This window comes from Rhinatrema bivittatum, chromosome 3 (genome assembly GCF_901001135.1).
Source record: "Rhinatrema bivittatum chromosome 3, aRhiBiv1.1, whole genome shotgun sequence".
Taxonomy (NCBI): domain Eukaryota; kingdom Metazoa; phylum Chordata; class Amphibia; order Gymnophiona; family Rhinatrematidae; genus Rhinatrema; species Rhinatrema bivittatum.
In genome coordinates, this window is record NC_042617.1 from 162,187,204 (window position 1) to 162,211,214 (window position 24,011).

The 24,011-nt window shown below is 42.6% G+C and overlaps 1 protein-coding gene across 5 annotated transcripts in view; it reads right to left on the bottom strand.

Moving 5' to 3' along the window:
- The window catches only part of BIRC6 (baculoviral IAP repeat containing 6), a 1,045,545-nt gene that overhangs the window by 646,345 nt on the left and 375,189 nt on the right, over window positions 1-24,011 (bottom strand). For 4 of the 5 annotated variants that reach the window (XM_029593898.1, XM_029593901.1, XM_029593897.1 and 1 more), the window contains exons 34-37: window positions 21,174-21,305; window positions 15,461-15,676; window positions 14,704-14,887; window positions 4,144-4,299 (exon numbers count right to left, since the gene is read on the bottom strand). In XM_029593898.1, the coding sequence (XP_029449758.1) occupies window positions 4,144-4,299; window positions 14,704-14,887; window positions 15,461-15,676; window positions 21,174-21,305 (688 nt within the window). The remainder of the gene's footprint in view (window positions 1-4,143; window positions 4,300-14,703; window positions 14,888-15,460; window positions 15,677-21,173; window positions 21,306-24,011) is intronic. The other variant, XM_029593899.1, reaches the window with a different exon arrangement.

Genomic DNA, 24,011 nt, shown 5'->3' on the forward strand with positions numbered 1-24,011 from the left:
TTTGGCTTCTGCATGAGATGGATTCTTCACCAGCCAATCTTTCAGACAGGGATAGATTATGCATCCTCATTTGTGTAAATGCACCACCACCAAAGCCAGGCATTTCATAAAATCACATGGGGCAGAAGCTAGCCCAAATGGCAGAACAATACTGGAGGTGATGGTCTCTCACAATGAATCAGAGATATTTCCTGTGGCTGAAGAAAATCTCTATGCGAGTATAAGCATCCTTGAGATTGACAAAGCATAGCCAATCTCCTCTTTGAATAAAGAAGATTAAGGTGCCTAGTGAAATCATCTTGAACCTTTCTCTTTTGATGAATTTATTCAAGGCCCTCAGGTCTATGATGGGACAAAGTCCCCCTGTTATCTTTGGAACTAGGAAATACTTGTAGAATCCTCACCCTCTCTGCTCTGAGGCTCATCTGCTCTGGCCTTCAAGAGGGAAAAGAACTCCATTAAAAGCAGCTCCTGATGCAGTAACCGATTTTAACTGTGGTCAGGGGCTGATTTGGTGGGGAAGTCAATGGATTTAATATTTACCCTGTTGATGATGACGAACCCACACATCTGAGGTTACACTGGCTCATCAGTGTAACCTCCCCCTGACCGGAAGATCCTCTGGCATTGGTACCATGATTCAGGCTATGTGATCCAGTCAAAATTCTGGCCCACTGTTGACTGGGTTGCTGTCTGGAGCTTAAGTGCCCTCTGCTGCCTCATGAGGCATGAGGAGGTCTTCTGTGAATGAGACAGAGGATGCAGAGAATAGCACTTCCTCAGATGGAAGAAGTGCCTCCTATACCCTGGCCTCATATACCTCCTGGAAGAGGAGGCTGGGTACAGCGTGTCCGTAGAAAGCTGCTGGAACACTGCACAGCGATCCATGATCTCTGCAACCACATCCTTGACCCTCCTATCTCTGATGAGATTCTCACCCATACACGGCATGTCAGTGATTATTTCCTGTACTTCCAAATGGAGATAGAGGCTCGCAGCCAGATGAGTCCTCGTGCCCCTATCCCTATGGCGGAGTCTCTAAATACTGTTTCAAAAACATCAAAGGTTGAATGGTCTGTGTGTTTTCTGTACTCCATCCCTTTTTCCCCCAGTAACTGAAGGGTGTCCAGCTGCTTTTGAGGAAGCTGCTCAACCACTCCCTTCAGCTGCTTAGGAATGTTCTGCGTGTACTGGCCCATAAAGATCTGGTAAGATGCTATGTGGGAAATGAGCATAGTGCCTTGAAAAACTCTCTCTCAATAGTATCCATGGCTCTATAATCCCTCCATGTGGGCACAGAGGAGTGGGTCCTAGAGCATTTTGATTTCCAGACTGGTGTGGCAGCTGCTGCTGGTCAAATCTGGGAGCTTTCTGTACAAGACACACCACATCCACTTTCCTATTGACAGAAGCCACAGAAAGGGGGTTCTCCCACATCCCCATCTGTACTTCCTGAAAGATCTTGTGAACTGGGATTGCTACAATCTCCTTAGGAGTCTCCTCAAATTGGAAGATGTCAGCATTTTGGATCTGGACTCCTCCTCAGTTTATAAAATACATGGAATGGTTTTTTCCATTTTCCTTACAAAACTGCAAAGAAGAGGACCTCCAGTGGAGGCTTCTTTCTCTCTAGTGGGAAAGAGAGATCGGAAGGGAGTAATCTTAAAAAATATTTCACTAGAGAGGATGGTGGATGTACGGAACAGTCTCCTAGTGAAGGTGGCAGAGACAAAAACAGTTATCTGAATTCAAGAAAGTGATGGGAATTATAAAAAAGTGATGGGAATTATAAAATTCATTTAATCGGGCAGATGGGCAGACTAGATGGGCCTTACAAACTTTTTCTGACATCATGTTTCTATGCAGCATCATAGCTGTAACACCACAAATACTGAGTATCTGATTCACTCTGGTCTGCCAGTGAGGGCTCTCTCAGTGCTTTGTCCTCCATCAACATGTCTCAGACCAGTGTAGTTGGCTGTTTTGGCCTGGAACCTGAGCAACTCTGACATCTTGGGGAAGCTTCCTCTCCCAAGGAGCCAGAGATCAGCAGTAGTTTGGCAGACATGGACCCAAATAGTCCTCCAGGCATTGGTGATGAATGAGCACTGGCACCAGCATCGGCACCAATGCATCACTGTGAGTACCTGAAGGAAATCAAGTAATGGTTCAAGGATCGACAGTGCCTGCCTTGGTGCTTTCAATCCCCTGGCACCAAGGCTTTGCAGTACCTTATCCAAATTCTGCTGGATCTATTTATCAAAATCCTCACCAAAAATTGATACCAACACCAATTGGGAGGCAGTAGGCATTACCACATCCTCTTTGGAACCGAGATGTGGATAAGTGGTGGACACCAGGACTGGTGAAGACTCTAGCACACCTAGAGGATGAGCTCTCCTCACTGCATACTCAGCATGCATGGGGACCATCCCCACTCCTGACATTGTGCATCAATGGAGACCGATCCTTCTTTGACTTCCTTCAGTGCTTGGCATGAGATCTCCTCAATGCCGGAGTCAAAGAAGCAGAACCCAACACCATTTTCAAGTAAAAAGAGTCAGACGATGTCCTGACAGCATCAAGGGAACCAATGGTCTCCCCAATGACTCTCCTTACATTGGTGCAGCTCCAAGGTCCTTCGATGTCTATGGATCAGTCTTCCGGAGCCCGAAGACTGATCCATACAACCAGCACCCTTTTAGGGTCACGGCTGCACTCCTTTGGCACACCCACAGGCATCATGTGATGCCTCCAAGCAAAGGACGCATCTGTCAAGGGGGTCCGTGACAAACACGGTCCTTTTGCATTGGGGGCATCAATGGAACACACGAGACATGTTGGACTGAAATAGAGAGGACTCTGCGACAAATGATCCTGTGGCTGAGAAGAGAAAAACTAACAAAAAAAAAGGATCCAGAAACAGGAGATGTGAGGCAACACACCGTGACCGAAGGGTTCCATGAAAAGAGATACTGAAGGGACCCCACATGGATGCAAGGAATAATGCATGCATGAGAATATCCAGTGAGATACAGTCAAAGTTCTAGAAACTGATATAATTTTTCCGTGCTGGGCTCTATCAAATAACATCTGTGTGTGAGGACTGCGAGCCTGCTTGTCCTCAGAAAAAAGACAGCATGCAGAAAATCATGATTTATGCAGAAGCATAATTTGTGCACATAAATCATTTTATGCAAATAAAATATGCTTTGTATAAAATGCCAACTACAGGTCCAGACATCAAAACACTTGCGCATGACTGAGTAAAACCATGCCTTCTGCTCAGTGCACCTTATTACATCAAGTTCATAGTAAGTTAAAATACTGCTTGCCTTTAGAAATGAAATAGTATTTTTGGAATAACATTAGTAAACTACCATTGTTTAAATGGTTTCTCTACATAAGGACAAAACTACAGAAATACAAATGAATTCTCACATTTGCAATATCAGGAAATCCATTCTCATCTCCACAAAAACTAAAAGTAACACCATCTGATACAAAAAGGTACAGAGTCACAGGACACAAAATGCAAAGACTTTTTAAAGAAAAAATATAGATAAAAACAGATGCTCAATGGCATTACTTCTAACTGGTAAATAACAGAAAATGAAAGCAATTAGCTTCCAGTCTGCTCCAATTGAGATTCTCTTTTTCTGGTTCTCTACCACATTGGGTAGATAAGCATAATATCCATCAGCTCCACCCAGGTCTTTTATCCAATCTCTCAACCCTGTTCCTACTACTACCCTCTATTATCTGTACCAAGCATGTCCAAATACTGTCAGTGTTGGCCTCTACCACTTCCACGGATAGAAAACAAGGCTGGGAATAGCTTTCCTCTTTGATTCTATTAACACCCAGCCCACCCCCCCACCCCCCCCTTCCATATCATGCACTTTGTCAATACCTGGTTATGTTATTTTGTTATGGTTTTCAGGTAACCTGGATTTATAATAATACTATGGCTCAAGTTACAATAAATAAATCAGTACTTTTTAAGTCAAATTTAATTCAAAATTTAGAATACACTGATTAGAAAAGATTATGGTACATAATGTTAAATAAACATTTAGTACTGAAAAAATGAAGCAGTCAAATTTTTCTCAAACTACTTTTTAAAAACTCCAGAATATTTACCTGCAATATCAGGAGTCAGAGGTTCATCTATTGTTTCCACCAAGGGGATAGATGTTTGTTGCAAAGAATCGTCAGAGTCTCCAGCAGACGTACCGGATTCTTCTCCCATAGCTCCTTCCTCCATAGCTTCTGCTGCTATGGGTGCCAAGAGTTCACCTGTAGATCAGAACAACATTTTCATAAATTCTTCAACAGATCAAAATTTCAGTTTGTTCCAAGTGTTTTGGTTTCATTGTTTTGAGTGCTCACAATTAAACAGTCAGTTCAACTAATCTAGTTAAATTAACATCATAATGACCATTTGATATCAATAAATGTAAGCAAATTAAATAAATCAGTCATAAGACTAAGGGAAACGTATAATGGCATACCAATCTCTTTTTTATTTATGAATTTTCAATTACAAACAAGAATAATCTTGCAAGTAATAGAAAACAAATGAAAAAAAAACACATTCAATAATATATCTCAATCATTCCCATTAGCCTTCAATCTAAAAATGAGGGGGGGGGGGGGGGGGGGGGGGGGGAGAGGAAGAGAAAAAAAAAAGTATGGGAGCTCCAAGGATGTTGATTACTACAAAGTACAGTCTATAACATGTATGGCCTAGTCATCAAATCATTAGCACCAATTATATCTCAGGGAACGTGCTGACAATTTTCTTTAAATCCCGAAATAAAAAAAAAAAAAAAAACAAAAAAACTCTGAATTGCTTCTGCTTTACAAAAATATACTTTCAAAACCATATTCAAATCTTATTCGAAAACAAACATAACCAATGGTTCCCTTTCCTCCATGAACTAAACTTTCAGGCAAAGTCAAAATGCCCAGACCACTTGGTTGAATAGATGATCCTAAAGGGGAATCCATTTGAACTCCAGTTCTCTGCCAGCTAGAAGGAAGAAAAGTGGGGGACAATTCCCATTGGTAAATCCCAAAAGTTCAATCAACTACTTATTTATTTTTATTTATTTATTTAGAATTTTTTTATACCGACATCCGTTTGCACATCGTATCGGTTTACAATAAATACTTCTTAACTAAATTCCTAGGAGAACAACCAGGAACTTTAGGAGAATTTAAGAACCAAAGATTTAAATGTCTAGAATAATTTCTAAGTGCTCTAATTTTCTATGAACTAAATTTTTATCCTGAATTAGGATCATATTCAATTGTTTAATCTCCTCAATTTCTCTTCTCTGTTCATAGTTTCCACCTTTCCTTTCAGTTTACCAGATGCATCAAACTGGGCTTTGCACATCTCAGAAACAGTCTTTACTAATAAACCTATTTGTTATTTTTCTCTCTCTTTTATTAATTTTTAATGTTTTTACAATTGTATTTTATTATGTGATTATTGAAAATGTTATGTTTCTAGATGTTAATACCTTGTGAACCGTTGTGATGTAACCACGAATGACGGTTTATAAAATCTTTTAAATAAGTAAATAAATAGCTGGATATTGTTTTTTCTATACGCATCAACACAACACATATATTGTCTGGTTACCACAGAATGTTTGGTCAAGGGAATACGAGGCTTCCTCAATAGCTGAAGATTCCTCCAAATGATATTCACAGAGACTGCCTCTGCTAATCATTTATTCCCAGCCAGCGATTCGCCTGACATCCCTGCAGTCTCCATCCAGCCGAGTACATGGTTACATCATTCTGCAACTGCTCCAGTGATGAGGACTCCAGCACAGCAGGCTGCCTCAGAGGCAGGTGTTCGGGGGGTGGGGGGGGGGTGGAACCTCACATCCTAGTTCTTCACTAGACCACAGATCACAAGAAGGTCTAAAGTGCGCTATCCTGGCAAAAAGGTTGTCAATTCAGAGAAGAAAGGCTTTGGCATGGCATTCCTCTTCAGAGGCATATTGAAGAAAAAAATGTTAAGGTATCGTCTCAGGAACAAATGCAAGGCAAACCACTTGTATTGCCATCTTGACTCCTCTCTGGCTTGAAAATCAATATCTTCTAATGCTTTACTGTGAAATTTTGGTCAACTAGCATATAGTTGATGCTAGAAAATAAGAACATAAGAAATTGCCATACTAGGTCAGACCAAGGGTCCATCAAGCCCAGCTTCCTGTTTCCAACAGTAGCCAATCCAGGCTACAAGTACCTGGCAAGTATCCAAAAACTAAGTGTATCCCTCACTACTGATGCTGGCAATAGCAGTGGCTATTTTCTAAGTCTACTTGATTAAAATCAGGTAATGGACTTCTCTCCTTCAAGAACTTATCCAAACCTATTTTGAGCCCAGCTACACTAACTGCACTAACCACATCCCCTGGCAACAAATTCCAGAGTTTAATTGTGAGTTGAGTGAAAAAGAACTTTCTCCGATTAGTTTTAAATGTGCTACATACTAACTTCATGGAGTGTCCCCTAGTCCTTCTATTATCCAAAAGAGTGAATAACCGATTCACATTTACCCATTCTAGACCTTTCATGATTTTAAAGACTTCTATCATATTCCCCCTCAGCTGTCTCTTCTCCAAACTGAACAACTCTAACCTCTTTAGTCTTTCTTCATAGAGGAACCGTTCCATCCCCTTTATCATGTTGGTCGCCCTTCTCTGTACCTTCTCAATCACAACTATATCTTTCTTGAGATGCGGCGACCTAAATTGTACACAGTATTCAAGGTGTGGTCTCACCATGGAGCGATACAGAGGCATTATGACATCCTCCATTTTATTCACCATTCCCTTCCGAATAATTCCTAACATTGTTTGCTTTATTTTTATTTTTTTTTGACTGCCACAGCACATTGAGCTGACGATTTTAAAGTATTATCCACTGACGCCTAAATCTCTTTCCTGGGCGGTAGCTCCTAATATGGAACCTAACATCATGTAACTACAGCAAGGGTTATTTTTCCCTATATTCATCACCTTGCACTTATACACATTAAATTTCATCTGACATTTGGATGCCCAATTTTCCAGTCTCACAAGGTCTTCCTGCAATTTATCACAATCCCCTTGTGATTTAACTACCGTATTTCCACGCATATAACCCGCGGGTAATGTGCGTTTTTACCTACCCCGCATGCCCCCCGCGGGGTATAAACGTGGGCGGGTTATCCAGAAAAAATTTTACAACCAATAAAGTTTCCCGACTCTGAATAGGCTGCAGCTGAGAGGAGTCCGTCCTATCCCTGCGCCCGGCCGCTTCCTGATTGGTCGCGTGTTAAATCTAGGCCGCAGGCGGGTGGGCGCTTGTTCCAGGCGGCGGCGGGGGCGGGTGGACGCGCGTTAGTTCGAGACGGCCGGCGGGTGGTCGCGTGTTAAATCTAGGCCGGGTCGCACAGGCGCGCATTCATTCACTGCCGGTGGGGGCAGCCCCCACCGGCAGTGAATGAATGCGCGCCGAAAGCAGCTTGTTCCAGGCGGCGGTGACGGGTGGACGCGCGTTAGTTCGAGGCGGGTGGTCGCGTGTTAAATCTAGGCCGGGTCGCTCAAGGCAATCTAGGCCGGGTCGCTCAAGGCAGTCACATGCCGTGACGTCACGGCATGTGACTGCCTTGAGCATCGAATCGCAGGGGTCGCATTCATTCACTGCCGGTGGGGGCTGGGGCAGCCCCCACCGGCAGTGAATGAATTCATTCATCCAGGCGGAGGAGCCGGCTGCTTTCAGCTGCCGCTGCCGGCTGCTTTCGGCGCTCAAGGCAGTAGCGGCGAAAGCAGCCGGCTCCTCCGCCTGGATGAATGAATGCGACCCCTGCGATTCGATGCTCAAGGCAGTCACATGCCGTGACGTCACGGCATGTGACTGCCTTGAGCGACCCGGCCTAGATTGCCTTGAGCGACCCGGCCTAGATTTAACACGCGACCACCCGCCTCGAACTAACGCGCGTCCACCCGCCACCGCCGCCTGGAACAAGCTGCTTTCGGCGCGCATTCATTCACTGCCGGTGGGGGCTGCCCCCACCGGCAGTGAATGAATGCGCGCCTGTGCGACCCGGCCTAGATTTAACACGCGACCACCCGCCGGCCGTCTCGAACTAACGCGCGTCCACCCGCCCCCGCCTGGAACAAGCGCCCACCCGCCCGCGGCCTAGATTTAACACGCGACCACCCGGCTCCCGCCGCCCGCCTGGACCCACGCGGCCCTCCGACAGGTATTTAAAAATTTATTTTTTTTTTGAATTGCGGGTTATATGAGGAGGCGGGGTATATTAAAACTTTTTTTCATAAATCTTGAAAACCTGCGGGTTATGTGTGTGGGCGGGTTATATACGTGGGCGGGTTATTGTCGTGGAAATACGGTACTCTGAATTATTTTGTATCATCTGCAAATCTGATTACCTCACTCATCGATTTCCTTTCCAGATCATTTATAAATATATTGAAAAGCACGGGTCCTAGTACAGATCCCTGAGGCACTCCACTGTTTACCCTTTTCCACTGAAAAAATTGTCCATTTAATCCTACTCTGTTTCCTGTCTTTTAACCAGTTTGTAATCCATGAAAGGACATCGCCACCTATCCCATGACTTTATTCTCTCCTCTTAGAAACAAGTTTTATTTTACTATACGCTTACATGGTTTGAGGCACTCCTGTAGTATCATATGAAGTATAAAGGATTGTCATGGGTGTCTGGGCTTGGCAATCAGGACCGCCCCAGAAAGAAGGTGCTTACTTGAAGAGGCAAGGTGGAGACACAGTGGCAAGGTCAGGAGCTGGAGAATCACCAGGAGAAAGACATGCTAGAACTGGACACAAGCAGGAAACTGGAGACTGAACTATGAAAATGGAAGTTATATGTGCAGGAGTGCTATACAGAAATAAGTGCGGGAATCTTGGAAACAGATACTTCAACAGTTTGGATAGTTAGACTAGGACAAGGCTTGGAAATTAGGAAACAAATGGGCAGTGCTTCTGCAGGCAGATATTAAGATGGCTAATGAACCAGTACTGTGCATTTTCTAAGCATTCCTTATATATTGCTAAGAATAAGGGGCATACCCAGTGCTGGTCCAATGGAATAACTGCAGGGAAGTTCTGACTCTCCCAGGAAACAGGACAAATACTAGAACTCCTGGGAAAGCCAACAGCCTTCACATTGGCAGGCTCATGGTCTAGAAATCCCAGGGTCACAGGTTCATCTTGAGAGAAGGTCCCAGATCCAACCCAGGGAGGCACAGTCCCTAGTAAACATGATTCCAAGAACAGGAACTCAAACTGAAGAGACACTGGATATAAAATTCACTTATGCAAGGGAAGGCACTGGAGCTCTGGTAACAGCTGGCTCTGACTCCATTAGTGCAAGAACAGGAACTTGAACTGGAGGAACAAGAGATATGAACTTCACCTATGCAAAGGCAGGTACTGGAGCTGTGTGAACAGCTGTCTCTGACCTTGCTGTTGCATGGACAGGAATTGGCTCGGCTTGTCCTTGCTGAGATATGCCACGATCTGCCTTGGCTTGCTGCAGAGATGGCGTCGGACCTGCTGGGGCTGGCTCGGCTTGCTGCAGAGATGGCGCTGGACCTGCTGGGGCTGGCTCAGGCTGGACAGCTGGTGCTGGACTCGCTGGAGATGGCTCAGCCTGGACAGCTAAAGTCACTGTGAATTGAGTCTTTGAATCTGTGGGCAAGGCAGCCTGAAGCATGACACTGGTGCTGCTTTAAGGGAAGCAGCCTGAGGCAAGGTTCTTGATGCTGCTAAGGGAGAAAGACTTGGATGCTGTAGACACAGCCTGGCGGGGAGTCTTTGGGTGCTGCAACAGGTACAGCTCGGGACAAAGACTTGGATACTGCGAATGTAACCAAGATTGTAGCTGTTATCGTCGCGGCTTCCACAACCTGAAGCCAAGCTTTTGCTGGTGCTGTGGACGCAGCCTGGAATGAAGGCTTGGACACTGCGGACGCAGCTGTTATTGCTGAGGCTTCCACAACTTGAAACCAAGCTTTTGATGGTGCTGTGGATGCAGTCTGGGGCTTAGTCTTGAACACTTCAGAGTGGCCTGGAATAAAGGCTTGGATGCTATAGAAGGGGCTTGGAATGAAGGCTTGGACGCTTGGTGTGCAACCAGGTTCTCAACTGTTATTGCTGCGGTTTCCACAACTTGAAGCCAAACTTTTAATGGTGCTGTGCATGCAGTTTGGGGCTGAGTCTTGGACACAGATTGGAATGAAGGCATGGACACTGCAAGCTGGGCCTTGGGCGGAGTCATGGACACCATGGGCACAGTCTTAGGCAGAGTCTTGGACACTGCAGGTACAACCTGGGATGTAGTCTGTTGCTGCAGACCAAGAGCCCATTCAGAAAACTAGAGTATCAGCATGGACTTATGCAAGACTTGGGCTAAATACTCATCTCCTCTCCACAGCTGGTGATCATATCCTAGGGGTCTTGCAGAACAGGTACTTGTATACAGATCTTGTTTTCAATGAGAGTCACAGACACAAGAAAGCAATCCACAGTTATAAATTTGTCATGGGGAAAATATCTTAACATAGCGTACATAATTCACAGAGAAAAAAAATTCACTGGGCCACCTTTGCCTCAGGGTTTGGGCTGGTTCAGTCTGTAACGGGTGTATGGGCTTGGCAATCTGAGCCACTCCGAAGGGATGGTGCTTACTTGGAGAGGCAAGGTGGAGAATGGTAGCAAGTTCAAGAGCTGGAGAATCACCATGAGAGTGACACGGAACAGGAACGCGGGAACTAGACATGAAGACACTGGGAGACTGAATTGTGAAGCAAGAGGGCTTATGTGCAGGAGAGCTGTACACAAATACAATTGCAGGAATCTTGTAAACAGGATTCTTCAACTAGAACAAAGCTTGGATGCTTAGACAAGGCAAGGCTTAGGAATCAGGAAACAAACAGATGGTGCTTCTGCAGGGCAGATGCCAAGATGGCTGTTGAACCAGCACTGTGTGTTTTCTGAGCATGCCTTATATACTAAGAATAAGGTACACACCCCCAGTGCTGATCCAATCAGACTACTACAGGTGCATGTCTGACTCTCCCAAGAAACCGAATATATTGGAACTCTTGGGAAAGCCAACAGCCTTATGTCAAGTTCACAGTCTAGATATCCCAAGGTCACAGGTTCAAATCATATCAAACCCAACAAGGACAGAGGATTTGCTAAGCAACTAACATCTGGACCTTAATTAACAGATGATAAACTAAGAGTGAGGCTGTCTGTTAAAACAGCCCACCTAAGTGAAGTGCAGGACAGAAGAAATCTGATATCAGGTGGTTATTTGACCAGCAATCGAAAACCATGCCAAATCAATTTGTAATCTTATAGTGACCACATGATTTCTGCTATATTGTCTTTAAAATATGTTGGTCAAAAGGCCATCTGATAAAAACTGTTGGCTAAATTGGTTTCTAGATTTTAGAAATAGATGATGCATTAGTTATCTGCCTACTGGATTTCGCTCTACACCAGGGGTCGGGAACCCATGGCTCGCGAGCCAGATATGGCTCTTTTGAGGGCTGCATCTGGCTCGCAGACACGTGTCGCCATACTTCGCGGTTCCCCGCTGACCCAGCTGCTCCCCGGTCCTCCGCCGCCCGGGCTTAAAATGCTGTCAGCCCGGGCGGAACGCGGCAGGACAGCTGGAGTCAGCGGCACCGGCGTGCTCTCTTCCCCTCCCCCCCCCCCCGCGGCCCGGAAGAGGAAGTGGAGAGCATCGGGTGCCTGCGCGGGAAGAAGAGACCACACTAGCGTGGTCTCTTCTTCCGCGCAGGCACCCGATGCTCACCACTTCCTCTTCCGGGCCGCGGGGGGGAGGAGAAGAGAGCACGCCGACTGGAGTCATCCGGGTGCCTGCGCGGGAGTCATCGGGTGTCAGCCGGGTGCCAGCGCTGGAGTCATCGGGTGCCTGCGCGGGTCTTCCCGCGCAGGCACCCGATGCTCTCCACTTCCTCTTCCGGGCCGCGGGAAGAAGAGAGCACGCCGGTGCTCTCTTCTTCCCGCGGCCCGGAAGAGGAAGTGGAGAGCATCGGGTGCCTGCGCGGGAAGAAGACTGCAGCGCGGCTCGGAGGAAAATGAAAATCTTCAACCGCGGCCGATGGGACTCCGCCTTCGCCTCCGCGAGGGCTGAAAATGAAGGAGGTTAGCGTTGGTAAGAGGCTGCTGCTGCTGCCGCGAGTTCCCGGGGGGGGGGGGGGGGAGAGAGAGTGAATGAGCGAGCAAGCATGTGTGTTTGAGATCCTGTGTGTGTGAGTGAGAGATTGCATGTATGTGAATGATTGAGAGCCTGTATATGTGAAAGAGAGTATGTCTGTGATTGAGATCCTGCCTGTGAGAGAGAGAGCATGAATGTAAGTTTACCATTGGGAACCTGTATGTGTAAGTTTGTGATTGAAAACCTGTTTGTGTGAAAGAGTATGTGTGTATGATTGAGATCCTTTGTGTGTGAGGGAAATCATGTGTATGTATGATTAAGAGCCTGTGTGTATAAGTAAGAGAGAGCATGTGTGTCTGTGTGTGATTGAGATCCTGCCTGTGAGAGAGAGAGCATGAATGTAAGTTTACCATTGGGAACCTGTATGTGTAAGTTTGTAATTGAAAACCTGTTTGTTTGAAAGAGTATGTGTGTATGATTGAGATCCTTTGTGTGTGAGAGAGATCATGTGTATGTATGATTAAGAGCCTGTGTTTATAAGTAAGAGAGAGATCATGTGTGTCTGTGTCTGATTGACAGCTGGTTTAGGTGATGGAGCATGTGAGTATGTGATTGAGAGCCTGTGTTTAAATGAGAGAGAGAGACCATGTGTGTCTGTGTGATTGAGAGCTGATTTAGGTGAGGGAGCATGTGAGTATGTGATTGAGAGCCTGTGTGTAAATGAGAGAAAGAGAGGACATGTTTGTAAGCATGTGAATGAGAGTCTGTGTGTGAGAGAAAAAGACAGCATGTATTTATGTGATTGAAAGCCTGTGTGTGTGTAAGCGTGAAAAGATAGACAGCATGTGTGTAAATGTGTAATTAAGAGCCTATATAAGTGAGAGAGAAAAAACATTTGTATATGTGAGTGACTGAGAGCATGTGTGTATAGGTGTGTCATTGAGAGCCAGTGTGAGAGAGAGCGCTGGTATGTGACTGAGAGAGGAGAAAGTTCCAAGCAAACCACCCCACCTCCTGCTAATTCAGAACAATCTCAGGACACCTGGATATCAAACGTTCCCAGGTATGCAGAGCAAAAAAATTTTTGTATCCTTATTATTTTTCATTGCTGGATCTTTGTGTCTGCTATTTTGAAATATTTTGTTGGTATCTGGAAATGTTTTATATGAGTTTTTAATTATTGGATATTCCACTCATCAGCTGTTTCGAAATATGTTCTTTTTGTTAGTACAGTTTTACTGCTGATGATTTTATATTTCTTGATTTGTTTTATAAGGATGTGTGATGTTTCTTTTTTCCTTTGTTACACTGCATACAGAGACTCTGGCTTGTTGCAGTTTCCAATTCAGTTTTTGTCTGCATGCTTCTTGTTATGCGTTTTGGTCTCTTTATTCTATGTTAGGTGAGGGACAGCACGTGATTCAGGTGAGGTTTTCTGCTGGCGTGTAGTTTCTGTGTAGGACTCTATAGCAGCCTGACTTGGTCCGTTTTCCTAATAGGAGATGTATTGGTGTCTTAAGGCCTGGTGTAATATTTTCAGAGACTTATTGTACTTTAAAAGTGTGATCTTACATAAAATGCACACATTTACTTGTATTTAGTTTTAAACATATTGTATGGCTCTCATGGAATTACATTTTAAAATATGTGGCGTTTATGGCTCTCTCAGCCAAAAAGGTTCCTGACCCCTGCTCTACACTGATGGAATCATTTGCATCATGTAACAAAATAAAAAGCTAAAACAAATTGACAGGCTAGCTATATATCTGAAAGTAGCTTACACAAAAAGGATAAACATCTAAGGCAAGATTTAAAAGCTCCAGGACAGTATCAAACTACCTAAAGAGGCTCTGTTTGAGAAGTTTATAGAATTTATCTATAACAGCATTCATTCTATAATTTTATTTTATATTTAACTTCATTTATTGTTGTTTATTGATGCCATTTTAAATCTTCTTTTAGTAATGCTTGTTTTATACTTTTAATAATTTTGTGTTTGGTTTTTTGTGAACCACCTAGGGCTACTGTATAAGCAGCTAAATAGAGTAACTTATAACCTATACAGACAGTACCACTAACATTCACTAATATCAATAACTGTTTTAAAAGTCGACATTAGTAACTTTTGGGGAAGATCATGAACTAAAATAAAAGATGAATATGCAACAAATTATAACACATTACCACATCACTGAAGTGGCAAGTGCAAAAAGGCAAATATAGTAATTAGAATAAAACTGCTTCCTAACGGCATCAGCTAGGTATACTTGGAAGGCTTCAGATAAGAACCTGAGAGGTTGCTTGAGAATTCGAGTCAGCAGATAATTCCTCTCTTCTCCACAGATTTAATCCAGCCCTCACACCACATTTAAAAGGCAAATTAAACATCTTAAACTCCTGCTGCCAAAATCAAATTTATCAACGTAAGCTCTCTCTCAATGGTCTATCAGACTACGCACCTGCTAAAATGTCCTGCAACATACAGGTGAGAGAATACTGAGCCCAAGCTCCTCCCCATGAAATGTCGCCTCTATTGAAATCAGTTCCTACTAACAGTAACAATAATCTTTCCAGTTGCTGTTCATTCACAATTTCACACAAATGAATTGTGGGTCTTGTGGCATTTGCAATTCTAGCAAGAACCTGTAAAAAAAAAAAAATAAATAAAATAAATAAATAGAATTAGACCTACAAATCAGCATGAGGTAGAATTATAGAAGACATCACTGGTCTTCAACTCCATTAGTATACATAACCCACGGTGCATGCTGGGAGTGAGATAAATGTTTTCAGGCATTTACTATGACTTAGTAGTACATGTGTGACTTTTCTGGTATTTTAATGCAATATATCACAAGGATTAATGACACAATGTAGCCAATACTGGGATATGAAGTAATAATACAAAATATAATCCAACATCAACTAAGAATTCTGTGCCCATGCCATACTGCAACACCCAACCTCTCACACCTGTGTCCACTCCCCCCCCCCCCCAAAAAAAAGTCCTTTGCAAAAAAAAAAAAAAAAAAAAGAAGATGTTGCCCTCTTCATTTCCCTATTCCCTGAAATACCATGATGCCTCAAGGAACCCAGTGGAGCATCAACAACTTAATACAAATGGCTATGCTATGAATTATGCTGCCCTCTAGCTTCAAAAATTAGAGTGTACAGGGAAAAAGCCAGCACCTCAAACCCTTAATCACAACTGCTTACCTTACAGACGAAGAGAAGCAGATCTGCGTGACATGTGAAGTCCATTGACAGGAGGAAGAGAGCCAGCTTCTGCACAACTGTGATACAGCGCTCATGAGCTAGAGTGAAAGGAAGAGGCTCCATTTCTGGACTTTCTTTCACAGTTGAAACCTCAGTGTCCAAAGTAGAGCGGGGCCACTCTGCTGTCCGCCGTAGACGTATCAAATCCTTAAAGTGCTGTGTAGAAATAAAAGGAAAACAAAACTCGTCTTTAGGGTTTAAGCTAAGTTCAGCACACTTCCCCTTTTTAACCCTTAACACTGGTGAACATGATACCCTTGAAAAGAGCAAAAGAACTGCTTAGCTCTTAAGTTTCTTAATTTCAACTAAGTGAATTCTTAAGTTGGAAAATAAGAGCAGTGTTCAGAAAGAACTTGTTATTTAGAAAATGAAAAATGGCCTTTTGGTGCTAGAGAATAAAATTCAAGACTCCTGAAAATAAGGAAGGGGGGTGGGGGGGAACACCTGCTGTTGAAGGGGCGAAACCTAGGGACAAGACCTCCTTTCCTGTCTTCAGACAGAAGGGGAAAGTAAAGTCACAAGCAACTGAACTGGAAAGGGCTGGGTTGGCAGAAGGACAGAAAAGGAAAAAAAAAAAATAAATAGTATAATTCAGAACTGAACTCTGAAAAATGTAAACTGATATTTTTACTGTATATTGAAAGACAAAATGCCCAAGGTGGTATATATTTATTTTGTGAATGAAAGTCTACAAACCTAAGCAATAGCTTTCTCACTATGTTGGAAGTTAGTAACCCACCTCTTAGTTTGTAGAAAGGACACTCCTCTAATAAAGCACAATCTAGTAGGTGTCTTTTCAAAAGTGTGCAATGGGTTAGGGTTCTCAGGCTCCAGCAGTGAAGGTTGTCTGCTCACTAGCCTTGCCCTACTCTGAGCTTATTTAGCAGTGACCATTCCCATTGTGTTAAAGTCAGCCAGTTGATTAGTGAGGTTTGACACAAGGAACTTGTCTGATATCCTGTGATGCTCATTACTTGATTAAAAGGGTAACTAACAGTAGCTTCACTGAGCAAGACCTAAGTCAAGAGGAAAGGCATGCCTTAGGTGGATTAAACAAGTAATTGAAGAACAGTACGTAACATTTCAACCAGCTTATGGGTCACCATCAGTCACCAGATGTGTAGGAAAGCAATATGTGCAAGCACATGAAAACAGGTTAAGGAATTGCACGGAGAGTTCCAGATACAATATCAATGGTTATGTTCATCGGGGTGTCAACAAGATGCACATGCTATGACCTTTGCTAGAAAGGGCACAGTACTCTGTTGCTGAGTATAATAGAACAAGAGCTGTGATATGAAATGTTGCATCTACAACTCCCCATGTTGATACAGCAAACTTTGCTAGCAGGCTCTTTAGGTGTTACCAGAAGGTCAGGGTTCTTTCTAGAGCCACATGTATTTTGGGCAACAATTACATCTTTGCCCCTGGCCACCTAGATAAAATCACTACATATAACAGACAAAACACAGCTGTTTACAATATGGCCATTCCTATTTAAAGATAAGCTTGCACAGCTTTGTATTTATTTAGTGCATGAAGAGTTTTTATGGCATATTGCTTATCGGGGGTGGAGGGTTGCCACGAATACTTTTTCAAACAGCAGCGATTTTAATGCCACTTTAAAAGATTTCGGGCAGGTTACCACTCTCAAATTCTCTGGTAGGGCATTCCAAAATATGGGGCCTGCCACCAAAAAAGCTTGTTCCCTCGATAAGTCAAAGTGGTCTAATTTAGCTGATGGGACCTCTAGTACATTTTTATTGGCAGACCAAAAAATACATGAAGGCCTGTAGATACATAGTGTAGCATTTGCCCAGATGGCAGTATCATTGTATAAAACAGTGTATCAATGTGGCCAGCTTGTTTTATGTGCATTACCTGATGGATAGTCAGTATAAAGATGTTATTAACTGTGTGATGTGTTCACACATCTGTGTACCTGTCAGGATCTTTGCTGCTGAGTTTTGTACTATCTGTAGTGCTTGAATGGCAATTAGTGAAAGACCAGGATACAAGTTGCAATAATCAAGGCTTGTTAGAATGAGTATTTGAAGTACTGTGTGGAAATCGTCAAGTTCTAGTAAGAGCTTCAAACATCAAAGAAGCCTCAATTTGAAGAATGAGCTTTTCACCATTGCACTAATCTGAGGGCAAAAGGATAGTGTAGTATCTAGTAGTGTGCCTAAGTTATGCATTGTCTTCATAATCGGAATTTCGTGGTCATCGAATACAAAGTCTGGTGGTGTTGATGACAACAAACAGTGACTAATTATTATTCTGTTTTGGTTTTTTTTTAATATTTAAGAATAGTTTGTTATGTAATAACCATTGATTGATTTTGCCCATGATGAGTTAAAAGGAATTTGTAGTTTACGCAGACACAGGTTAGTATTTTGCAAAGGTGGGGAGAGATATACATTAAAGAGAGTTGCTGACAATGATGAGCCTTGCAGGACTCCTATAGTTACTTGTTTCCATTGGGATGTTTTGTTTCTGATTCTAATCTGTTTAACAAGAATGATGTGAACCACTGTTGAACAGTGCCTAAAATGCCAAAGGCGTTTAGTCCGACAAGAAGAATGTTATGATCTATGGTGTCAAATGCGGAAGATAAGTCAAGGAGTTTCCAGCCACTCCAGGAAATTGAAAGCAAACAACTTCACAGCTGCTCAGCAGCTAAGAAGTAGCGGTTTTGCCCCTGTATTGAATCGTTGAATACTAGAATGTTTACTTTGCCTTGAGACAGCTGCTAGGCAAAACACTGGCCAACGTCGGCATTTTGGCATTCATGCCTTGCAGATTAAGGGGCACGGTTAACAGGAGATAAGTCTTAGTTTTTATTTTTATTGATATGATATAGAAGTTCAACAAAAAAAATAAGAAAAAATGTATAAAAGTTAAAATATTGTGATGGAATAGTGGAATAAATAATGGATCGTTTGGAGGAGTTTTTTTTAGACCTATGATTGAATTACCCGACTTTATGCTCATAAACTCTGGTTGAACAATGCATATTGGGTTCTGAGGTCTTTTCCTACTTTAAGTAGTATTCTTCTAATGGATCATAATCATTTATACAAGTATTTGTGACAGCAATTTACATTGTGTTGACTGATTATATGTTATGTCATTAACTGCCACTTTTATGAATTATCTTTGTGATCATATTGTTAATTTGTAATTTCAATTTTTATTATGTTCATTGTTTTGATTTACTTTTGTAAAATCCGGAGATTAATTAAGCAAATAAATAATAATAATAATAAATGGGCCCTTTGTCAAAGCCTCAGATAATGGTGTCTAAATTGGATAGTAAAAGTGAGCCCTTGGAAAACCCCTTTCTGAAAACTAAATTGGTAGATATCTAGTATTGCATACTCTTCGAGGAGTTTTGTCAACTAAGACAAAACTGTAGTCTCAATGATTTTAGGTAAGAAAGGAAGTGAAGAGAATGGCCAATAATTGGTGAAATTGGATAGGTCTAAATTAGGGGTTTTTTTTAAAGGTTGGTCTGACTGAGGCTTGATTTAGCGAATCTGGTGGACAACCTTTTTCTAATGATATATTAATGTGAGAAATTGAACTTGATAGATCAGTTCTTAATATTTTTAATATCACTGTACATGAGGACATGAGAAGAAAGGTGACATGAGAAGAAATTTAGTTTTGCAATGGTTTTTATCACTGTGTTGTCTTCATCTGGTTTGAAAGAATCCTATACTTGTGAAGTGGAAAGTCCATTGTTGAGTTGTGAAATGTCCGCATTAATGAATATTCTTGACAGTGTTAATATTTTCACAAATAGATGGCAAGATTGTTACAAATTGAGTAACTAATGTATATTCATATGGATTAGTCAGTTTTGTGGTTAATATTTTTACTGTATGGAATGATTCAAACAAATTTTTCCAACTGAGTGAGTTTTATTAAGAGTAGCAAGCTTTTTTTTTTTTTTTTTTTTTAATTAATATGCTCACAATAGCATTAATTGTTGTAAATTGATATTTTTAGTGTGGACTGAAGGGGATTGGCACTCTTTTCTCTCATGGCATCTTAAGTTTCAAGATTTTTAGGGATTTAGTGAACCATGGTGCTCTATTTCTTCAACTGATCCGAATGTTTTTTATTGGTGTAATTTGATATGAAGCCGTTAAAACTACAGCTTGTCATATTTCCACTGCTTGTGTCAGATTATCACAGGCAAAATTGGCCAGTTTAGGCAATATTATATCTTTCATTTGTTCTGTTTCAATGTGATCTCACTTAGTAATTTGATAAGGCTGATAGCCTAAACTTGTTCTGTTTGCTCCGATTGCTAGGTGATAAGATAGTAGGTAATGGTCTGACCAAGGAAGGCTTCTAATATTAAGTTGTGAAGAGTGATCTGGGTAGAGTTCAGGGTTGGTAAATACACTAAATGATTTAAAAAAATAATAATTAAATCAAGGGTGTGTCCTTGTCTATGGGTTGGGCCAATGACTTTTGGTCCCAGCCTAGACTGGACATTGTCATTAAGGAAGTCTTGGTGGTAACTGTTAAGGTGATTGATCTATGTGAATACTGAAATGCCAAAGAACAATTGTTGTTTCAAGGTTCACAATGAGGTTGACAGTAGACCAAGTAAATACTGAACGGCTCTGGCTCTACTAATATTATTTCAGATGGTGCAATAATATCTAAACATCTCTCGATCAGCCTGTAATGATCTTTCATGATCTCCATCAGGCCTCCACCTCATCTATTAGGCCTTAGAAGATAGAATGCTACAAAGCCTGAGGGGCAGATTTGATTCAATAAAACTTTATCCGTTTTTAATAACCATATTCTTTTTTTGGCATTCGCATTATGGAGATGGAATACACCAGTTTTAGCAGGGCTCAAAATGAGCTGCTATATAGTGTAACAGACTACTAGCTCTGTTGCATCTTTGTTTCGGTTCTAGCCCAGAAAAATCAGCATAAATAATTTTACAAGATGAAATATTGCGAAGTCATTTGTACATAAGTTGCACAAAGTTGGTGTCAGCACTGACTCCTGTCCAAGTCTATTGGTCTGTCTCATTCATGCACTTTTCCCCTGCCCAAGGTGGATTCTGAATCATGTATTATAGATGGTATTGCCCATCCCAGAGCGGTTGATAGATTGTTAACACAAGCTATCAAGTGTGAAGCCAAAGTACAGAGCTTACTCTATGGGTTGGCTAGAGCTGGAGACATGGCTCAGGGCCCTTGAGAGAAATTCTCAAGCAAGGTAAACATAGTAGCATCTGACAGAAGGTTAAGATAGTACAAGATGCCACCTCAAAAGTACCTAGCTATAAGGCAAGGCAGGGGAAAATGCGTTAATTTAAAAAGAGCTAGAACTGCAATAGTAGGGCACTGAAAAGGCTTTTGTTTCAGGGCTCATCCTGGAATCACAGGCGGCCATGGCTGGACATTCTCAACCAAATATAGTCTCTGCCAGCTAAATAAGATATTTGTGTGAGGCTATTGTTAGAAACCTGACAAGGTAGCTAGGAAACTACCATCAAATGGGGAAAAGAAGAAAAACAAAAAAAGCCTAAGAGAAACTAAAAAAAAACTATTACTTGATATTTATGTCCAATCTCATCTAACAGCAGTAAGTTAAATACAACTGCATTTTTCCATACCTTAGAAGTGGCTTGCTTCAGTTTTGCCTGCTCCACTAGAAGTTTGTAAGATGATCCTTTGTTGCTTTGGATTTTCTCTTTTTCTATCTGTTCGACCAACGCCTTCTGTTTTGCCTTTAACAAATTAAGTTGCTAAAAGAAATGTTAACAAATTAAATGAAATAAATAACTCATCTCTCTCTTCTGTAGGCTTCTAACCCCAATATTGCTCTTAAATTTATATTAGGTCAAACCAAGAGGAGCTGAAAAATCATTACCTATGATTAGAACCAAATTCAGCCCATAGTTCGGGTTGGTTTACTGGATTCAGATCATGGATTACAACTACCACACTAAAAATGAATTACTAATTATGTCCCGCATATGAAATGCTAGTTCAGTTGGAGCTTTGTTGATCTAACTGCTGGAGTCATAGGCAGGAAAAGTATGTGCAACAAATAAAGGTTCATTGTATCTTGTCTTTGGGCTGCTCCACAAACTAAGCAATAAACAGAGGATGGGAGAAGGAGTCACCAAAAAATGAAAAGATCATGAAATTATAGCAGTCATACACTGAAGTGAGGTGTATTGTTCCTTCTATCTTGTTGGGATAAAAATAAAGCAGAGTTGCTTACCTGTAATAGGTGTTCTCCCAGGACAGCAGGATGTAGTCCTCACATATGGGTGACATCATTAGGCAGAGCCCTATTACAGAACACTTTTGTCAAAGTTTCTAGAAACTTTGATTGGCACACTGAGCATGCCCAGCATGCCATGATCCCTGTGTCCACAGGGATCTCCCTTCAGTCTTGTTTGTAGCAAAAAGCGTGACCGAAAAAATAAACGTAAGCGGACCCAACTCCGCGGGGTGGCGGGTGGGTTTCGTGAGGACTACATCCTGCTGTCCTGGGAGAAAACCTGTTACAGGTAAGCAATTCTGCTTTCTCCCAGGACAAGCAGGATGGTAGTCCTCATATATGGGTGATTAGCAAGCTACAGGCTGACTCATATTACAACAGGCCAATAGCAGACAACTCGTGCAGCAGGCACAATAATTGGGGTGCTATTGGCAACGATGAGGCAGCCTGAAATCACAGCAGGTGGTTGTGGAAGGAGTTGGGGATTATACTGGATCAAATTCTTGCAAGACAGATTGGCCAAAGGCAGAGTCTTGACGGACTTCCTTATCTAAGCAGTAGAGGACTGCAAATGTGTGAAGAGCGCTCCATGTCGCAGCCTAGCAGATGTTGGCAATTGGTACTGAATGACAGTGTGCTACCGATGTTGCCATGGCCCTTACAAAATGTGCCTGCACTCACCCCTGGAGAGGAAGGCCTGGTTCCTCAGCAGAATTTGATATAGTCTGCTACCCAGTTGGAGACAGTTTGTTTGCCCACTGGAACCTGCAGCTTGTCTTTGTCAAAGAAGCAAAGAGTTGGTTGGATTTCCTATGGAGTGCAGTGCAGTCTAGAGAGAATGCAAGTGCACGCTTACAGTCCAAGGTGTGCAAAACCCTCTCGCCCTGGTGAGAGTGAGGCCTTGGGAAAGAGTTGGCAGACTATAGACTGAGTAAGGTGAGAGGCTGTGTCCACTTTAAGAAGAAAGTTAGGGTGAGTCGGAGGACCACTCGGTCACGGAGGAACCTAGTGTCGGGTGAGTATGCAAGAAGGGCTTGTAACTCACTGACCCTTTTAGCAGAGGTGATAGCTATGAGGAAAATAATTTTCCATGTTAGATTTTTAATGTTATAGGAATGCAAAGGCTCGAATGGGGAATGCATGAGCCATGTAAGCACTACATTTAGGCCCCATTCTGTAACCAGTGATCATAGAGGAGGCTTAAGTTGTAGAAAACCCATGATAAGCTGACTCATAAGGGGTTAGCCGTTAACAGGGCATCCCCTACTCCCTGGTGGTACGCTGAGATGGAACTGAGTTGAACCCATGCGGTGGATGTCTGGGGACCAGAATCCGAAAGGTATCCTAGATAGCCTAATAGATATGGAGTGGGGCAGGAAAAAGGGGCCAACACCTTTTTGTGCATGCCATTTGGTTAACCTTGCCCATTTCGAATGGTAAGAATAACGTGAAAGGTTTTCGTGAAGCTACAAGTAACTGAGAATATCAGTGTCTGTGTTATGAGGTTGACCTGTGGGCAGGCGAATTGGTTCCTGGAGTGATAGGTTGAGAAGTATGGGGAAGCATTCTTGTCGAGGCCAGTACGGGATTATGAGAATCATTGAAGACCTGTCCTGCTGTAGCTTCAAGAGAGTTTTGGCTATGAGCAGTATCGGAAGAGACGCATATAGGAGGCCTTTGTTGCAGGGGCGAGCAAAGGCATACATGGCTTCATTTCAAAGCCTGTGTAGGGAGCAGAATCTGTCCACTCTGTGGTTCGATTTGGACACAAGAGGTCGATGGTTGGTTGATCTCAGTGCTAGAAGATTTTGCTCGCTACACATGGATTCAGGGACCACTTGTGGGGATGGAAACATCAATTGAGATGGTCTGTTAGTATATTCGGTATGCCTGTTAGATAAGTGGCCCGGAGATGAATGGAGTGTGCAAGGGCCCAGGCCCAGAACTGCGTGGCTTCCTGGCAGAGCAGATAAGAGCCTGCGTGCCCCTGTTTGTTCGAGTACCACATTGCCACTATGTTGTCTGTCTGTATCCACAACGTTTTGTAAGAGAGGCAGTGTTTGAAGGCATAAAGGGCATAATGCATGGCTCGAAGCTCCAGGAAGTTGATCTGAGGCTTTTCATGGAGTGGAGTCTAAGCATTTTGGGTTTGGAGGGTTTTGATACGAGCTCTCCAACTCAAGTTGGATGCAACCGTGGCCAAGATCATCTGAGGAATTGG